The sequence below is a fragment of the Camelus ferus genome, chromosome 17 (assembly GCF_009834535.1).
Source record: "Camelus ferus isolate YT-003-E chromosome 17, BCGSAC_Cfer_1.0, whole genome shotgun sequence".
In the NCBI taxonomy this organism is placed as follows: Eukaryota; Metazoa; Chordata; class Mammalia; order Artiodactyla; family Camelidae; genus Camelus; species Camelus ferus.
The window spans coordinates 42,360,001-42,379,302 of NC_045712.1; the positions used below are offsets into that span (position 1 = coordinate 42,360,001).

The window sequence follows — 19,302 nt, forward strand, 5'->3', positions numbered from 1 at the left end:
AGTACTAATGTTGGGGACGCCAGGATTAATAATTACATTTCAGGTAACTACTACCTTAGGATGTAATATGCCTTTTAATAAAAGCTGCTTAATGTTCTACCACAAAGCAAACTTTCACTCAACAAGGAGAATCCTACATACGTAAGGCATGTGAGAACTCTGCATGGATTATCTTATTTAATATATAAAAAGCACTTAGAACAGTGCCCAGCACAGGGAAGTGCTCAATGAATGTTAGCTATCATAACTGTTAACAGGGAAACTTCCAACAACCTTATGAAGTAGAAATGATCACATCCCCACTCAGGCTGTTCTATACAGGTGCCTGTGGGGTCACACACTGAAATGAGACACATCACATCCTAATACCAAACTAGTTATGCAGTCAGGAGATGGTGAGTCATCATGTAAGAAGGTCAACTACAATGTAAAGTCATTCAATGCTAAACAGTAAATATCTAATAGGGAGTGTCACCGCTAGAGGAGTTAGAAGAAATGCAGGGCCGAATTCTAAGGCTAAGAACGTCAAAAGAGAACTGAGACATGAGCTGGGCAGTGTTCTAATACGAGCCCCACCTTCATTGGCGGGTACTTATGATAAGGAGCTGCCCCCGTGGCCAGTTCAATCGCTGTGATCCCAAAACTCCAGATGTCAGCTTTGAAATCATAACCTCGGACCTGTGAAGAATAGACAGAGGTACATGATTATTTTTACCACCTTAAAGGCACAAATAAAAGAGAGCCTCTAATATGCATCCAGAACAAGAACTTCAAGCCAATAAAATATAATCTGAAGTAAGCTAAATACACTTTGTAAGAGAAAGCAAGCAAACAAGCAAGCGCGAGCAAGAAAGCAAGCTGAAATGAATGTTTACCAACAGGGAAACTGCTAAGTATGGTATGTTTACTAGGTATGGTATATTCATATACTCAACTAAAAACAACGTTAATGAATTCTATATGAAATATGGAAAACCACGTCATGATATGATATGATAAAACACTTATTAAGAAAAAAGATTACAAAATTTTTCATAAGTTTTGATACTATTACAAGCAGGTATCTAGTCTATCTAAGAAACAACTAGAATTAAAAAAAAATGTCAGGCAGTGGTGAATCTTTTTTCCCCTAAATTTCCTATGTTATGGTATTGTTTTATCACCTTAATTTTCAGAATGAAAAAAGTTACAAAGGCTCAGAATATTTTTAAAGTTGTTAGTGTGAATATGCTGCCAGACCTCTCTCCTTTATACGTCAACAGCACATTATATAATTAAATGTTTTAACTTTCTATCCTAAACAATATAGGAGGAGAAACAGGTTTTGGGAGTGCGTGGTTTGAGACCTAAAATTAAAGCTCCGTATTACACGCTGCTTCGATACTGGGTAAATGGGAGGGCCTCTAACGACCTAGGCGCAAGCTCCTTCCCCCACTCTGCTCCCAAGGATAAGGTCCCTTAGGCCCAACAACCCTGCTTGGCAAATGGACCAGCAGCAGTTCTTGTTTATCCATGAGTAGCAGGTTTCTGCTCCCTGCCAGCCCTCAGAATTGTTCAAATAGGCCAATCACACCTCCACAAGGAACCAAAGGGCATCCCACTCTCCTCATACTGCAAAGCCTTTCTCCAGTAACTTTTTGTTCACTCACTTCCTAAGCACAACCCCATGAGGCATGCAGTGTCCTATGCCTCCAGATACGTGTGTATGTAAGTAATACGCTGCTGCCAGTCTCATTCGGTCCAGGGTCCGGTGCCATGTGTTCAGCAATCCCCATAACCCTAGAGTGGGGATCCTTCCCTCACCCAACAGGGTCAGTGCAGATACTATGACAGAATGAAAACTAGATTCACTTCTACATAGTGAGTATGATATTCCTGAAAGACAATTATGTGAAAAACCTACAGGGAGTTGGAAATATCACTCTGGAGCCTTAAAAAACAAGACTGGGCTGGATATAATTTAGCAATAATTAAAAGGCTGGAAGTGGAATGAAAATTTCTAGTGAGTACATGTACTCAGAGAAGAGAAGAAGCTGGGAAGTAGCGTCACTCAGCAGCAGAAGGAAAGTCTGAAGAGAAGTCAGAAATGGCCGGACAAGTAGAAAAACGAGGAAGCTAAGGAACTGAGGAAAGATGGAAAAGGTCAACAGTTTCAAATGCCACAAAGAGAACAGGACAAGGAGCAAACAACGAGCACTGGAAATTAGAGAATCAGCAGAGTGCCTGTAAGGGGATGGCATGAGTGACATCAGGCTGCAGTTGTCTGAGACAACTGAGAAACAGGGACGTGGAGAAAGCCAGTCCTTCAAGCCCCGTAGCAATGACACTCATGTAACAAGATCAGGTCATTTAATTTGTCCTAAAGATTAGTATCTTTAAGCCAATCTTGATTATATTATTCCTTAGGTTGCCTTTCATATAAATCCTGAGATTCCTATGTCCTTTGTAAAGTTCTAGAGTTTTGCTTTTTTAATTTTTTCTAAGCACAGACCAATTTAAACAAGGAACAGAGACGTATTTCTCAAAGCTAACCGAGCAGACCACACAAAAGCAAATGCTACTCAGTTTTTTCAATTTTGTAATAAAACCCCAAATTATTTAAAAAAGACAAAAGACACAGTACCTGTTCCATAACTTCAGGGGCCATCCAGCAAGGGGTTCCAACAAAGGTCTTTCTCACTTTATTTCGGGTAATATCACCACCAGTTGCTAAAAAAGCACTAACCCCAAAGTCTAAAACAGAAAACAGCAGCAAGGTATTAAAAGTACAGTAACCACGGGAAGGGAAATAGCTCAGCGGCAGAGCACATGTTTAGCCTGCATGAGGTCCTGGGTTCAATCCCCAGTACCTCCACTTAAAAAAAAAAATGCAGTAGCCAACATAAATAGGAAAATAATATAAAGTAGTTATGGTCTGATATACACAGCACGACCTTTTCTTTCTGCTGAACTTCTTGACTAAATTAAGGCACAGCTCAACAGGTTCCACATTCCATCTCGCTCTACCTCACACATTTTCATCTCCTCACATTTTCCTTCTTGCTCCAATCCATTCTTTTCATTTCATCCTCCCTAAATGAAACTCTCCAGCCATCAAACAGTAACTCTTCATTGCCCCTTCTCCCCACCCCCTGGCAACCACCATTCTGCTTTCTGTCTCTATGATTTTGACTACTCTAAGTATTTCATACATGTGGAATCATACAGTATTTGTCTTTTTATAACTGACTTATTTTACATAGCATAACATCTTCAAGGTTCATCCATGATGTAGCGTATGTCAGAATTTCCTTCCTCTAGAGGCTGAATAATATTTCACTGCATGTATAAACTACATTTTGTGTTCATCCACTGATAGACACTTAAGTTGCTTCCACATGTTAGTCCCTGTAAATAATGCTGCTATGAAAATGGGTGTACAAATACCTGTTTTAGTCCCCGCTTTCAGTTCTTTGGGGTTATAGACTCAGAAGTGGATTTGCTGGATCATACAGTATTTTTATCTTTCACTGATTTAAGGAATTGCTATGCCATTTTCTACAACAGCTGTATCATTTTCACATTCCCACCAACAGTGAACAAGGATTCCGATTTCTCCACATCCTTGTTATTTTATGTTTTTTTTTGATAGTAGCCATCGGGATGAATGTGGTGGTATCTCCTTCTAGTTTTGACTTGCCATTTTCCCTGATGATTAGTGACACTGAGCATCTTTTCATGTGCTTTCTGGACATTCGTATATCTTCTCTGGGGAAATGTCTACTCAAATCCATTTTCAAATTGATTTTTTGTTGTTGAGTTTCAGGAATTCACTATATATTGCAGAAATTCTAAGTCTCTTATCAGACACATAATTTTGCAAATATTCCCCCCATTCTGTGGGTTGCCTTCTTACTCTGTTGATAGGTCTTTTAATGCAAAACATTTTTAATCTTCATGAAATCCAATTTGTCTCTTCTATTGCTTGTCTTTGGTGTCACATCCAAGAAATCACTGTGAAAGCCAATGTCGTGAAACTTATGTCCTATGTTTTCTTCTAAGAGTTTTATTGTTTTAGGTCTTACATTTAGGTCTTTTATCCATTCTGAGTTAATTTTTGTATACAATGTTAGATAAGGGTCCAACCTCATTCTTTTCCACGGGGATATTCAGTTTTCCCAGCACCATTTGTTGCAAAGACCGTTCTTTGCCCCACTGAATAGTTTTGGCACCCTTGTCTAAATCACTTGAACATATATGTGAGGGTTTACTTCTCGGCTTTCTACTCTATTCCATTGGTCTCTGTGCCCATCTTTATGCCAGTAACATACTGTTTTATTACTGCTGTTTTGCAGTAAGTTTTGAAAACAGGAACTGTGAATCCTCCTGCTTTGTTCATTTTTCAAAATTGTTTTGGCTGTTTGAGGTTCTTTGAGATTCCATATTAATTTTAGGATTTCTTTTTCTATTTTGCAAAAAAAAAAAAAGGCCACTGAGATTTTGATAGGGATTACACTGAATCTGTAGATTACTTTGGGTGGCACTGACTTTTTAACAATAGTAAGCCTTCCAATGCATGAACAGGGGATATGTTTCCATCGATTCATGTCCTCTGCAACTTCTTTCAGCAGCATTTTATAGTTTCACTGTAAGTGTTTCACCTCCTTGGTTAACTCCTAAGTATTTTATTTTTTTTTAATGCTACTTGTAAATGGAATTGCTTTGTAATCTCCTTTTCAAATGTTAATGCAGAAAATGCAACTGATTTTTGTGTGTTGACTTTTTTGATTGGGAATTGAACCCAGGACCTTATGCATTTGTTAGTCTAAATAGTTTTTTATGTTAATATTTAGGGTTTTCTAAATATAAGGTCATATAATCTGTAAAGAGAGATAAGCTTACTCCTTTCTTTCCAGTCTGAATGTTTTTTCCCCTGCCTAATTGTTCAACTAGACCTTTCAGTCCTATGTTGAATAGAAGTGGCAAAAGCGGACTTTCTTCCTGTGTTTCCGAACTCAGAGAGAAAGCTTTCAGTCTTTCATCATTGAGTATGATGTTCGCTGTAGGTTTTCATAAATGGCTTTTAGTATGTTGAGGAAGTTTCCTTCTGTATTTTGCTGAATGCTTCTATCATGAAAAGGTGTTAAATTTTCTCAAATGCTTGTTCTGCACTGAAATGATTATGTGGTTTTTTCCTCTTTGTTCTTTAATGTTATTGCATTGATTTTTTTTTAAATAACCTAAATGCCCATCAGTTGGGGGCTATATTTTTTAATTTTATTTATTTTAATTTTTTTTGGAGGGGGGAGATAATTAGGTTTCTCTGTTTATTTAGAGGAGGTACTAGGGATTGAACGCAGGACCTCATGCATGCTAGACAGCATGCACTCTACCACTTGAGCTATACCCTCCCCATGACATTGATTTTCGTATGTTGAATCATCCTTGCATTCCAAAGACATCCCACTTGGTTACAGTGTATAATCCATTTCATATGCTACTGGACTTGATTTGCTAGTATTTTGCTGAGAATATTTACATCAATGTTCATATTGGATACTGGTCTATAGTTTTCTTTTCTTGCTAGTATCTCTGCCTGACTTTGGTATAAGGGTAATGTTGGACTCACAGAATGAGTTAGAAAGTGTTCCTTCCATTTCAAATTTCTGGAAAACTTTGAGAAAGAGTCTTATTAGTTCTTCTTTAATGTCTGATAGAATTCACCAGTGAAACCATCAAGTTCATGGCTTTTCTCTGTCAGGAAATTTTTTATTACGATTCAATCTCCTTACGAGTTATAGGTCAGTTCAGATTTTCTACTTATTCGTGATTTCATCTTGGTAGGTTTTGTGTTTCAGGAAATTTGTCCATCTAGGTTATCCAATTTGTTGGAGTATAATTAATTGTTCATAATACCATATTATAATCCTTTTTTATTTGGATAGAGTTGATAGTAATGCCCCACTTTTGTTTCTGATTTTAGTCATGTGACTCTTTTTTTTTTCTTACTCTGTTTAGGTAAAGGTTTGTCAATTTTAATGATCTTTTCAAAGAATCTCCTTCTGGTTTCATTGATTTCGTCTATTACTTTTCCGCTCTCTATTCCCTTTCCTCTGCTCTGAAATTTATTATTTCCTTCCTTCTGCTACTTTGGGTTCAGTTTCTTCTTCTAGTTCCTGAAGCTGTAAAGCTGGGTTGTTGATTTGCTATCTCTCTTGTTTTTAAATAAACCATCCAATGTGACAAATTTGCCCCTTAGCAATGCTGTCACTGTCCCCATAGGTTTTGGTATGGATGTGATACTGTTTCCTTTCATCTCTAAGTATTTTCTAGTCTCTCTTGTGACATCTTCCTTCATTCATTGGTTGTCAACTCTTATCTCTTCAGCTCTGAATCTGCCAAAAGTATACTTCCACCTCTCAGAGGCCACTTCCTAATTGGCAAATACCCTATTTCCTCCAAGACAGAAGCAGCTCTGTATCACCTCCCTAGAGCATATTTATTCTTAAATACAATGAGGTTTCCTGACTACTTCTCCTTTAAAGGAAAGTACAGAATGCTGTGAGAATCCAAGAATACGACTCCAACAGGGCTAAGGAGTAGATAACTGGAAGGTAATGAGTAATGGCCAAAAAATGCCTAAGATTGAAAATGAAGGACAAGTAGTGTAAGATACCTTGAGAGTCAGCAGGGACATGCCATCACAGTACATTGACCAGACATGGTCCAAGGAACAGGAGAGAAAACTGACTAAGAAAACGTAAAAGATAAGTAATGTGGTTCTACTGACCATTAAATCAAAATAAAAAGAAATCCTAATCATTACCTGCAATCTGTACTGAGCCATCTTCTCCAAGAAGAATATTTCCAGCTTTCACATCTCTTTAAGAAAAAACAAAACAAAACAAGTTACATATTAAAAAGCACCTACTCTTTGGAGTCACACAATTTAAGCAGTTCACAATATTCACAACACTGACAATATTTAAATGCTCTATTTTGCATTAAAGGGTATTAAGGCCAATACAGTTTTAAAAATTATAGTCACTTGAACTAGAATCCAAACATTATACATAGAAAGCTACAATAATATACAGATTTTTACTATAAAATCCAGAAAACCCAAGGTTATTAAATACTCGATGAAGAATGTGACCTTCACTTACTCTCACTTTATCTACTTTTTAAAACACATTGCTTTTTTCCTACATCCTAATACATAATATATGATTAAAATTTTAAAATCATCAGTATGTGGTTAAAAATGAACTATCCTATGTCTGTAGCATAAAGATATGATATAAATTATTCAACCACCTCTATATTTTTATTAGCACCTATAACAACTCAAGTAATACAAAAATGCATTCCTGTCAAAAAAACCTAAACATCAATGAAAAGGCCAAGATCCCTCTGACCACCACTCTCAAGTCCAGTATTCTCTCCAAAGTTTCCAACCATTGTCAGTTTAGTTAACAGAATATGTTCCTGTGACGTATCTAGGCTTTTCCTCCAAAGCAAATGATATAGTATCACCCATTCAAACCTAAAACTTGTTTCTCTCATGCAACAATGTGTCAGTAGTATGCAGCAAGATTTAAAACCCCTTAATCCTATGAATAGCTAATCTATTTCCTGATAATCTAGAAAAACTCTCACAATGTACAGGGGATGTACAAGGGGGTTCTCTACAGCATTGTTTGTCAAAACAAACTAAAAATGCTAACACAGAAAAAGCCAACAATAGCAGAAAGGTTAAATTAATTCTGTTACATCCATGAAATGGATTAAGGTCAATCAACAAGTTATCACTTGAAATACCCTCTAAGACATAATACATATCAACAAATCTAACAGAACAGTGCATTTTGTATGACACCATTAATGTTACACACACACGTACTTCCCTGTACACCAAATGGAGAGCAATGAATTCAGTTCCTTCAGTGGAGAGGAGTGAGACTGGGTCAAGGGGAACAGTGTTTGCCTATTGTGTGGGAGTGGACTCATCTATTTACTTTGTAATTAAAAATAATGTAATTAAATAAACAACAGAGAGCCAGCCCTTGAAGCTAGACAAGAAAGAAAAGAGAGGCTAGCTCATGGAAGAAGGACATATTTGTCAGGAAAAGGTACCAGTGAAAAGCATGGCACTTCATCCTTTCCCTGTCACTGTCTTCTTCCCTCCATCTTTAGATATGACCCTTTCTTGGTAAACAACGCACAGCAGTTTCACAACTGTGTGTAGCAGCACCGCCATACTAAAAGTATACAATACTTTTCCTGAATATACACTGAAGCATTAAGAAAATCATGTTACTAAGTATTTTGTTCTGCTTATAAAACCATGTAATTTATAGGACCTTCTCCCAGAGGCTGACTTAGAATGGAGGTTGACTCACTTTGTCCCACAAACCTAAAGTCTCTGAACATGGACAGGAGAGAACTGAGGACACTGCCTTCCCCTGTTGACAAAGACCATTCAACTAAGCCAGTCTTGAACCTTCAACTTCCTCCTCTGTGTTTCTGCAGCAGGCTGCAGTACAGAGTGTTAGTACAGAGCATACAAATACAGTATTTCTTGGTCTTTCTCATTTCATGAGTCATATCTGGGTCTGTATCTTAATATATGTCTCTATCACCTGCACTTACTTATTATTACCATTAGTATATAGGTGGCATCTCCCAGATACTCATCAAAAAGATTTAAATAAGTAACTAAATAAAAGACAGTCTGCCTCAAATCCTCTTATAGAGATGAGTGAAACATTAAATCCATCAATTCATCCTCCTACTCATCCATCCATCCAAATACTAAAAAAAAAACCTTGACTGTTTTCTAACATTGTAATTACATCAACTACACTTCAATAAATAAAAAAAAAAGAAAAAAAAAACTTGTTTCTGGAGAGATGCAGAATATTAAGTCAATCAATCCAACTAAATATCAAAATAAAACTTAATTGTTCCCTCCTACCATCCCAGCCCCCAGATGCCACCTCTTAACTCTGTTCCAAATATTAGGGTTATAAACTAATATGATGCAGTCAAATAGGACAGCTAACTATTCGTATAAATAGGAGACCAGTTAAACTATGGTATATCTAAATAATGAAATATTATGAATACTAATAAATATACATGTTAATATGGAGTAATCTCCAAATGTATTAAGTGAAATAAGAATACTACACACATCATGTTACCATTTGTCTTTTTTTAAGCAGGAGGGAGAGATATATACAGTATGTTTATACTTACATAAAATTCCTCTCAAAAGAAAACGGCAAGAAATGGTTGCTCCCTTTAGACCAGGGTACAGAGGTTCAGGGAAGGAAGGAGACTTCTTTTTTTAATGCTCTATTTTTCAGAACAGTTAGATTTACATAACAATGGAGACGATAGTGTCTAAGCATTCCTGTACACCCGGCACTCAGTTTCCCCTATTACCAAAAGCATACATTAGTATGGTTCTTTGGCCACATTAATGAACCAGTAATGGTGCATTACTATTAACTAGGGTCTACAGTTTATTCAGTTATTTTAGTTTTAACCTAATGTCCTTTTTCTTTCCCAAGATACCATATTCCATTTAGCTGTCATGTCTCCTTAGGGGGTCCTCTTGTCTGTGACAGTGTCTTTGACTTTCCCTATTTTTAATGACCTGGACAGTTTTGAGGAGTAATGGTCAAGAATCTTGCAGGATACTCCTCTAATGGAATTTGTAAGATGTTTCCCTCATTATTAGAATGGTGTTGTGAGTTTGGGGAAGGAAAACCACAGAAATAAAGTGCCATTTGCATCACATCATATCCAGGGTATATAGTATCAACATGATTTAGCCCAGCTGATACTGAGAAGATTTGCTTTTTATCATATACCATTTTGCACCATCTGAATTTTTCAGCCATGTATTTGCATCACCTATTCAAATAATGTTTTCTAAGTTTTTATCTTAAGTGAAGAGACAGTAACCCATTTTCAGTGGAGCCTACTCTTTGGGTGACTATTTTTCCTGGTCAATTCCCCAGATAATCAATTAATGTTTTCCTTTTCAAGTCAAAAATGCCATCTACAGGACAGCTTCCAAGAGTAAAAGCGGAGGAATATCGTGAAGTGAAATGACTCACTGGACAATCAAACGCACCACAGTCTGTCCTCACACACAACAGGACCACTGACCTTTCGAGAAAAAGATCTATAACGAAGTATCTGGAAATCAATACAGTAGTCCTTAATTAAAGAACCTTTTTGACTCCACCACAAAGAAAATCAAGCAACCCAGCAGCCCCAACAATTAAACATTCTAACCACTTGGAAACACAGGAACAGTGAGTTGTGTTTTTCACACCTTAGTGCCATTTTTTACATGTCACTGCTACACCAAAGTTACAAATTCCTTTTAAAATTAAAAGGAGTATCATAGACACACTTGACTTTCTCACTAGTACAGCACAAGATTCTCCCCATTACATTTTTATGACTCATCAATAGGCAAAGTTTATGGAAAAATTGAAGAAGACCAAGAAAAGAAACGAATCAAAACAAAAGCTGGAAAACACACCTACATTTAGGCATCTTAAACTGACTAAATATCTACCCTTTCTGGTAAAGCTAACCCCTTTAAACAGGAAAAACATATTTGTGTGGGTAGATACAGAGAGAAAAGTAGAAGTCTAATTTTAGAGACCTGTTCACTCTAGTCAAAACCTCTAAAGCCTAGAGGGTCAAGGAGAAAACAGCAGAGATGGAGGAAAGTTATTTGACCTGATGCACCAGGCTGACACAAATTTACCTGAAATAACAATTGGACTCTAAGGGTATGAGAAGTAGCAAAACCTACTAAAAGCATCCATCTGTGTTTCCTACTAAAAACAACTTTCTCTCAAGCCTGCTGAAGTCTCAGTGCATCTCAGCACAAGTGCAACGAGTGGTTCTCAGTGTTGGCAGCACATAAGGATCTCTGCAGGAGCATTTAAAAGTCCCAATGCCAAGGCCTCATCCCAGACCAACTAAATGAATTTCTGGCAGTGGATCCAAGACTTAGTACTTATTTAAGTTTTCCAGGTGACTCCAATATGAAGACAAGGTTGAGGGTCTCTGATTTAACTTGTAAGAGAATTTCCATTCCAGCAACGTGGGAAACAAGTTTTCTTCACTTACTACCCAGGCCTTTGCCCCAAGACACACCTCCCCCTGCTACAAACACAAAGAAATGCTGGATAAATTGGTGGGTGAGGGGACTGTCACAGAACTGAAGACGAAATAAAGAAAAGGAAATCCTCCAGTTTCAGAAATGAAAAGGATACTCAAGAGTCAGAGCAGTAAACCTTGGGAGACAGAGCAGACCTACTGCCCCAAATAGCTTTAAAATCCACCCCTAAACAAAAAACATGGCACTGGGCTGCTTTAAGGTTGAGAGATAGAACTGAGACTCCTTCATAAAGCCAGGACCCTAGGAAGACTGGACCACAATGAAAGATACACTTACCAAAGGTAAGCCAGTGTAGCCATATTAAAACAAGACCTAATCGTCTTTAGTACAAAAGTGTTTCCAAGAATAAAAAGGGTCATTATACAACAGAAAAAGGAATAATTCACCAGGAAGGTAACAATCCTGAACCTGTATGTACCTATAACATATCTTCAATCCCAGGGGACTATAGTTCAAAGGTGTCACTAGGGTTACAAGGCTCTTTCCCACTGACTTCTGGCCTCCACTGTTTTGATGTGAAGTCAGCTCCTCGTCACACTGATGATCTCCGTCTTAGTCTGTTTGGGCTGCTATAACAAAAATACCAGACTGGGTGACTTAAACAACCAGAGCTCACTTCTCACCTGTTCTAGGAGGCTGGAAAGTCCCAGATCAAAGCAGTGGCAGGTTTGGTGTTGGTGAGAATGTGCTTCCCCGTTCAGAGGTGACCACCTCTGTGCTGTGTCTTCACATGGCAAAAGGGGCAAGGGAGTTCTCTGGGGTCTTTTTAATAAGGACGTTAATCCCATTCATGTGGGCTCTCCCTCATGACCTAATTACCTCCCAAAGGCCCCGCCTCCAATACCACCACACTGAGGTTTGGGTGTCAATGTGTGAATTTGGAGGGGACATAAACATTCAGTCTATAGCGCTCCCCCTCCATGGTAAATTGTTTTTCTTTTGCTGCCTTCAAGATACTCTCTTTGGGTTTAGGCTTCAATAGTGTGATTATCATGTGTCTATGTAGAGATCTCTTTGTGTTTCTCTTAATTGTGGTTCATTAAGCTTCTTAAATTTGTAATTAATGTTCTTCTTCACATTTGGAAGTTACCAGGGCCATTACTTCTTTCAATATTTTTTCTGTCCCTTTATTCACTTAGCCAAATGAGAGCTTATATATTTAACAAAGTAGATGTTTTAGTCATACAAAATTGAGCACAGATTGAATTTGTGCCTGAACTTGATATGAATTAGTTACTGCTTTCTAAAATAGACAGTGGACTTAATGTATATTTCAGGTTAATTTTACTATTAACTATAAAAAGTCTGCACATGTAAAGGTTTAGGAAAAAGAATATACTTCTATCCATGTTCTGAAGTGAAGATTCTGACTTTTAAAAAGAGAGATGACATATTAAACAAAAGAAAACAACACATGACATATTTAAAGAATAATTCAGTGGCAGATCTAAATTCTGTTGAGTTAGTAACTAAAAGCTATAACTGATATTGAACCAATGTAAGCCCAGTTTCACTGATTAGCACAAACTTTCCTAGGCAGCTTTGGAAGCAGGCTGCCTAAATTCAGACCACAGCTCTGTTACTATAAATAGTACCAATTTATAAAATTGTGAAGATTAAATGAGGTCAGGTAGAAAATGCATTTAGAATAGTATTTAGCTTAGTATTCACAAGTTTCCATGCATGCTTAGCTGTCAGTATTATCTACACTAGAGGTCGACATTTTCTTTTTTTTTAATGTTTTTATTTTTTATTGTAGTATAGTCAGTTTACAATGTTATGTCAATTTCTGGTGTACAGCATAACGTTTCAGTCATACATACACATACATATATTCATTTTCATATTCTTCATTATAGCTTACTACAAGATATTAAATATAGTCTCCTGTGCTATAAGAAGAAATATCTATTTTATATATAGTAGTTAGTATCTGCAAATCTCGAACTCCCAACTTATTCCTTCCTACCCCCTTTCCCCCCTGGTAACCATAAGTTTGTTTTCTATGTCTGTGAGTCTGTTTCTGTTTTGTAAATAAGTTCATTTGTCTTTTTTTTTTTTTTTTAAGATTCCACATGTAAGTGGTATCATATGGTATTGTTCTTTCTCTTTCTGGCTTACTCCACTTAGAATGACCATCTCCAGTTCCATCCATGTTGCTGCAAATGGCATTATTTTATCCTTTTTATGGCTGAGTAGTATTCCACCTACACATACACCAATAGTAAATATTTTAGGCTTTGTGGGCCAGATGTTCTCTGTCACCAGTACTTTATCACTGCAGTGTGAAAACCAGCCATTGACAATTGGTAAATGAATGGGTATGGCTGTGTTTTAAAAAAGAAACAAAAACAGAAAAACAGGTATCAGGCTGGATTCAGCCTGTGCACCAGAGTTTGTCAATCACTGATGATCCATATGGCTATAAAAAAAATTTTTTTCCTCTCACATCAGGGCATGAGTGACAGACATCAGGATGGTGACTGCAGAGTCAGTGACTCAGTGTCTCACATTTTACTGCTCTACCATCTCTCTGTTCTTGTCACTTTAGTCCAAGACGCTTTACTACCACATCCACATTTCAACAGAAGGAAGGAAAGGGCAAATAGAGGTTATGCCACTTTCTATCAGCAGTAGTTCTCAGGATATGTGGCAATGTCTAGAGACATTTTGGTTGTGACAATGGGCACCGGGGGAGGTGCCCCTGGCATGTAACAGGTAGAAGCCAGATATGCTGCTCGATACATTCTACTGTGCACAGGACAGCCCCTGCAGCAAAGGACTGCCCTGCCCAGATGTCAGTAGTGCTGCGGCTGATAAAACCAATTAAGGGCACAGCTTGGAAACAGTACACACTTTTGTTCTCATCACAGTGGCTGGAAATTAAATCACATGGTCATATCTGGCCTGCTTGGGAGGTTATGAAATGTTGCCTTTCTTCTGGATGGTCATGTGCCCAGTAAAAAAATGCCATTTAAAAAGAATTCTAAAAGAAGGGGAGACATATTAGGGGCCAATTAGCAGTCAGTCTCTGGCACATTCCTTTCTAGAGGACTGCTTGATGAATATGGAATCAGAACTGAGGTAGTAACTGAATTATATTCATTGCTAGTATTGAAGTATGTATCCACAGGTTATCAGCATTCAGAGGACAGGAATCCTATTTTTCAGGGCACCTTTTCTTCTTGACAGCGTGAGAAATCAATTTCCAAATTGTCTACTCTTTGGTCATGTCTCCTTTTCAGTCATGTGTTAACACATTATTTTAACTAGTACAAAATAATTGATTAGGTACAATTTTAGATGAAATATCCTATTGTCTTTAAAATATACCTTCATCAGTGTTTCCAAGATTTCTAGTTTACATATTATTCCTTAGACTCAATTGCTCTCCTTTATCCCTATAAAGAGAAAGTTTCCTTTGTAAGACTTAGAAGGTTGAAAATTTAAACTGCTAGAAAGAATTATCCATTTTTTCCTTGAATGAGATATTTTTATAGGTGGCTGATGTCATCTATTATATATTGATTTTTCTTTAAAATGCTTCTGTTCTCAGAATAATGTAATCCAAGTTTGTGTGTAGAGGGAAGGAGATACCTTGCTTTTTCCCTCCATATTCTGATTACTCCTTAAGAGCTCAGTTTTACAAGGTGATAGTTGGTCCAATTTGTTAGCGTATAATTGTTCATTGTAGTCTCTTATGATCCCTTGTATTTTTGTACTATCAATTGTAATGTCTTCTTGTTAATTTCTGATTTTATTTATTTGAATCCTCTTTTTTCCTTGGTGAATCTAGGTAACTGTCTAGTCTATTTATCTTTCTAAGAAACCAGTTCTGGAGGGGAAGGTATAGCTAAGTTGTAGAGTGTGTGCTTAGCATGCACGAGGTCCTGGGTTCAATGGCTGGTACCTTCACTAGGATAAACAAACAAATAAACAAACAACAAACCTACCTAATTTCCCCTCCCCATCCCCCCAGGAAAGGGGAAAGAAACTAATTCTTAGTTTCATTGATCTGTTTGATTGTCTTTTTAGTTTGTATTTCATATATTTACACTCTGATGTAGGTATTTAATTTCCATCTGCTAACTCTGGGCTTAGCCTGTTCTTCTTTTGTTGTTCCTTACAAGTAGGTGATTTTTAAGATTATATTTTGTTGTGTTCTTCCACTCTTTTTCTACCTTCTTTGATTTCAATTGAGCATTTTATATGATTTTATTTTTCTCTCCTCTCTTAGCATATTAATTCTTTTTTCTCCTTTTCAGTAGCTGCCCTAGAATTCACTATATACATTTATAACTAACCCAAGTCCACTTTAACACAGCACTATACCATGTCCCTGAGTTTTCTTTTAATCTCATATACTCTGGACTGGGTATTATAGTTTTGCAACCCAGAACTGTCAACAGGCATAGACCATAAAAAGCTCCAAGCCTGTTCTCTGTGGCCAAATGATCAGGAAAAGGGCAGTACAGCTCACACCTAGCAGGGATCCTATCCCCGACCACACAGCTGGAGCGGCAGGCTGGCCCACTGTGCTGGAACCAGAGGTGCCAACACAGACCAGGCAGGGAACTCCACCGCTCAAACCATGTCTAGTGCAGGAGATAGGCCCATGCTGCTTACAGCAGCATCAACAGTGGGCCCAGCCGCTATCTCCCATTCTTCTACCCAGCAGCAGAGAGTGACCCAGGCCTGGAACCTCTTGGTTCTCCATACAGTGGCAAAGGAAGACTCAGCCCAGGGTCTCCCAACTCCCCATCCAGTAGCAAAATGTGGCCCAGAGAAGTGCCTTTCATGTCCACAGGTAATACCAGAGAATGAATGGGAGTCCAACTGGCACGAGGTGGCTTGGCCCACAGGGTGAGCCCGAGGAAGTGCTCATAGACCCACAGGCTCTGCCACTATCTCCCAGCTTCCACATAGCAGCACCAGGCCTGGGGAAGTGCACTCTGCTCCCATGGGTGGCATCAACAGGGACTGAATAGAGAGCCCCAGCAGTGCCACGTGAACAAAATAAACCAGAACACCACTGCAAAGGCTCTAAAACTCAGGTCAACTGCCTGCTAAAATAGATTATTTCAACATATTATTATTTCAATAGGATCAAGAGTCTCCTAACATAAAATCCAAAACATTCATGATACAGCTTTTTAAAAAAATCACTCAGCATACCAAAAACCAGCAAAAACTTCAATAAGAAAAGACACTCTCAAAACCAAGATGAATCAGATGTTGGAATTATCTGACAAGAATTTTAAAACAGCCGTCATAAAAATGCTTCTAATATGCAATTTGGAATTCTCAAAACCAATGAAAAACAAAATTTTAGCAAAAAATTAAAAAAGCTATAAAAAAATAAAAGTTATAGAACTAAAAAACTACACTAATTGAAATAAAAAACTCAATGAATGAGTTCTAGAGTAGAATGGAGAGGACAGAGGAGAGAGTCAGCAAACTTGAAAATAATAACTTGAATAAGAAAACTTACTCAAACAAACCGAACTGAGTCTCAAGGATTATGGTTCAATAACAAAACATCTAACATTTCTATCATTAGAGTCCCAGAAAAAGAGGAGGGAAAATGGGTTGCAAAGGTAATCAAAGAAATAATGACTGAAAACTTCCCAAATTTGCTGAAAGACAAAAACCTACATATTCAAGAAGTTTGGGAATCCCAAACAGGATAGACCTAAAGAAATCCACACAAAGACATATCATAATTAAACTTCTGAAAATCAAAGACAAAGAAACAATCTTGAAAAGTAGCCAGAGAAAAACAACAGATTGCCTGTAGAATTTCAACTCACATGACAGATTTCTCATCTGAAAACATGAAGGCCAGAATTAAGCAGCAGAGTCTCTCAGGTGTTGAAAGAAAAGAACTGTCAACTACCAATTCTTATATCCAGGGAAACTACCCTTCAGAAACGATCAGGATATAAAGTTATCCTCAAATGAAGGAAAACCAAATGCAGGCACTAAACAAATGTGTATTAACACTGAATCTATCACCATTTGCATTCTTGTTATCTATACTCAGGAACTGAACAGATAAAAATAGCCAGAAACACTTGAACAATGAAATGTTATACAGCTTTTCAAGTATTCTTTTATTTAAAAAAATAAATTTTAATTTTAAAAAGGTATTTTACAAAGAACTTTTAATAATTTGAAAAAATACTCAAGATATAACATAAAAGAAACAAAAAGCTAAAGACAAAATTATATATACCATTTTGTTTTAAATAATTTTAAGCATATTAAAGAAACTGGGGGGTGGGGGGCAGAGGTCTGTGGTAGAGCACATGCTTAGCATGCACCAGGTCCTGGGTTCAAGCTCCAACACCTTCATTAAAAAAAAAAAAAAAAAGAAGGAAAGAAAGAAACTGGAAAGGTATATTCCAAAATGTTATCAGTGATTGCAATGACTGACTCTTGATAGGAAATTAGGAATTTTTTCCTGGTTTTGTATTTTCTAATTTGACTGAGGTATTTGTTGCTTTTAAAATACTTACTAGCTTCGTAACCACAATGTACTGGAATTAGTAATACAAAGAACCATGTTAACACTCTAGAGATTATGACTAATTGTGCAAAAGAATGGGGAATGGCCCCAAGGAAATGATACAGCACAATAATCACTGCACTTATCCAGAAGAGAAGAGTGTTGTCATTTACATACCTGTGAATCTGTCCATTTTTATGCAGGATATTCCAACCCCTCCAGCACTTCTCTGAGTACTGTAGCAATGGTAGCTTCATCTAGGACTCCACTTTTATGTTCCCCCTTTGCCACAATGTGCTTAATAATATCCAGAACAGAACCTGAAAAGAGAAGACACAGTTTTCTGTAATTTTTAACTCATTCAATATAATTCAGAGCCATTTTGAAATCAAAGCACATGTAAACCTTTTCATAAACTTAGCTGTGTAGGAAAGAAAGGAAAAGACAGCAAATATAAGGAAATAGAGAAGTTTAAAATTAATAACTTATCCTCAATTCCACTCTAAAACAGAAAGCAGCCCACTAATACCCAAATAATAGTGTTACACCAGCATCTCTTTTAGACTTCTAATGAGAATATGAAAAAGGTAACAGGATGTTTAATCACCTCTGAAGAATCCCTAAGAAAACCATGCCCATCAATAATTCTTTAGTATAAGATATCACAAACCAATTAGGCTTCCAAAACCTCTCAGTATGCAATGTTGTATGAATAAAGACGTAAAAACACAATTTAAATGTAGGTCAAATTACAGAAAAAAACTTGGAAAGTAAATATATCACATGTATATGCAAATTAACTTGAGTTAAAATTATGTTTCAGGTTAATAAATAATAGAAATAAAATAGGGAAGGCAAAGAAAAATATGAGAAGAATAAAAATGGCACTTCTCTTTAAACAGCAGCCCAGATGTATTATCAATTCTGTTCTCCCAGGATGGGAAATAATGCTCCCACTAAAAATTAGGGAAAGGGAGGGAAAAAACACCCATATAGTCATTAAAATCACTGAATGCTATCTACCATAAATGATGACTAATTTTTTTTTAAAGTTTGCAGGAGATCAGTAAGATTTCTGACAGTACAATGGCCCATAAAGATCACAGAACCAAAATAAGACAATCTCCAATATTAAAAATTGTGCCAAGGAGTCTGGTACATAAACTGCACTGAAATGACTGGATGCCCATTTTCTTAGCACAAGACCTCAATAATTGAGACTAAAATTAAAACAAACACTTCTGTTGAAAACATGGCCTGGTGGGTGCTTTTTATTTCACACACTTAAGAAGAAAAATATACTTCCAAATAGATGGAAAGAAGTGGTCTACATGGAATCCTTGAAAACATGAGAGGACTGAACACTTGTTTACTTTAGCTCCCACTTGAAATCCACTAACTTGGTAAACTTGATAAAAAGGGCATAAACCCAGAATAAAAAAGAAAACAAGAAAGAAGATAAGAAGAGAGCACTAATTTTCTGGAAGAGAGAAAGCAGAAAAAGTAACTGACTATACAGAGCGGAGAAGTCTGAAACTTTAGTGCCTGCAGAGGAGGTATGGCAATTAGGAAATTAAGTAGATTCCTACCTAGAGCTTGC

General features: G+C 37.1%; 1 protein-coding gene across 1 annotated transcript in view; it reads right to left on the minus strand.

Annotated features, from left to right (window-relative positions):
* Window positions 1-19,302, minus strand: part of OXSR1 (oxidative stress responsive kinase 1) — a 72,366-nt gene that overhangs the window by 23,344 nt on the left and 29,720 nt on the right. The window contains 5 exon segments of the mRNA XM_032459235.1: window positions 577-678; window positions 2,624-2,733; window positions 6,806-6,861; window positions 17,880-17,905; window positions 17,907-18,022. Coding sequence (XP_032315126.1) covers window positions 577-678; window positions 2,624-2,733; window positions 6,806-6,861; window positions 17,880-17,905; window positions 17,907-18,022 — 410 coding nt within the window.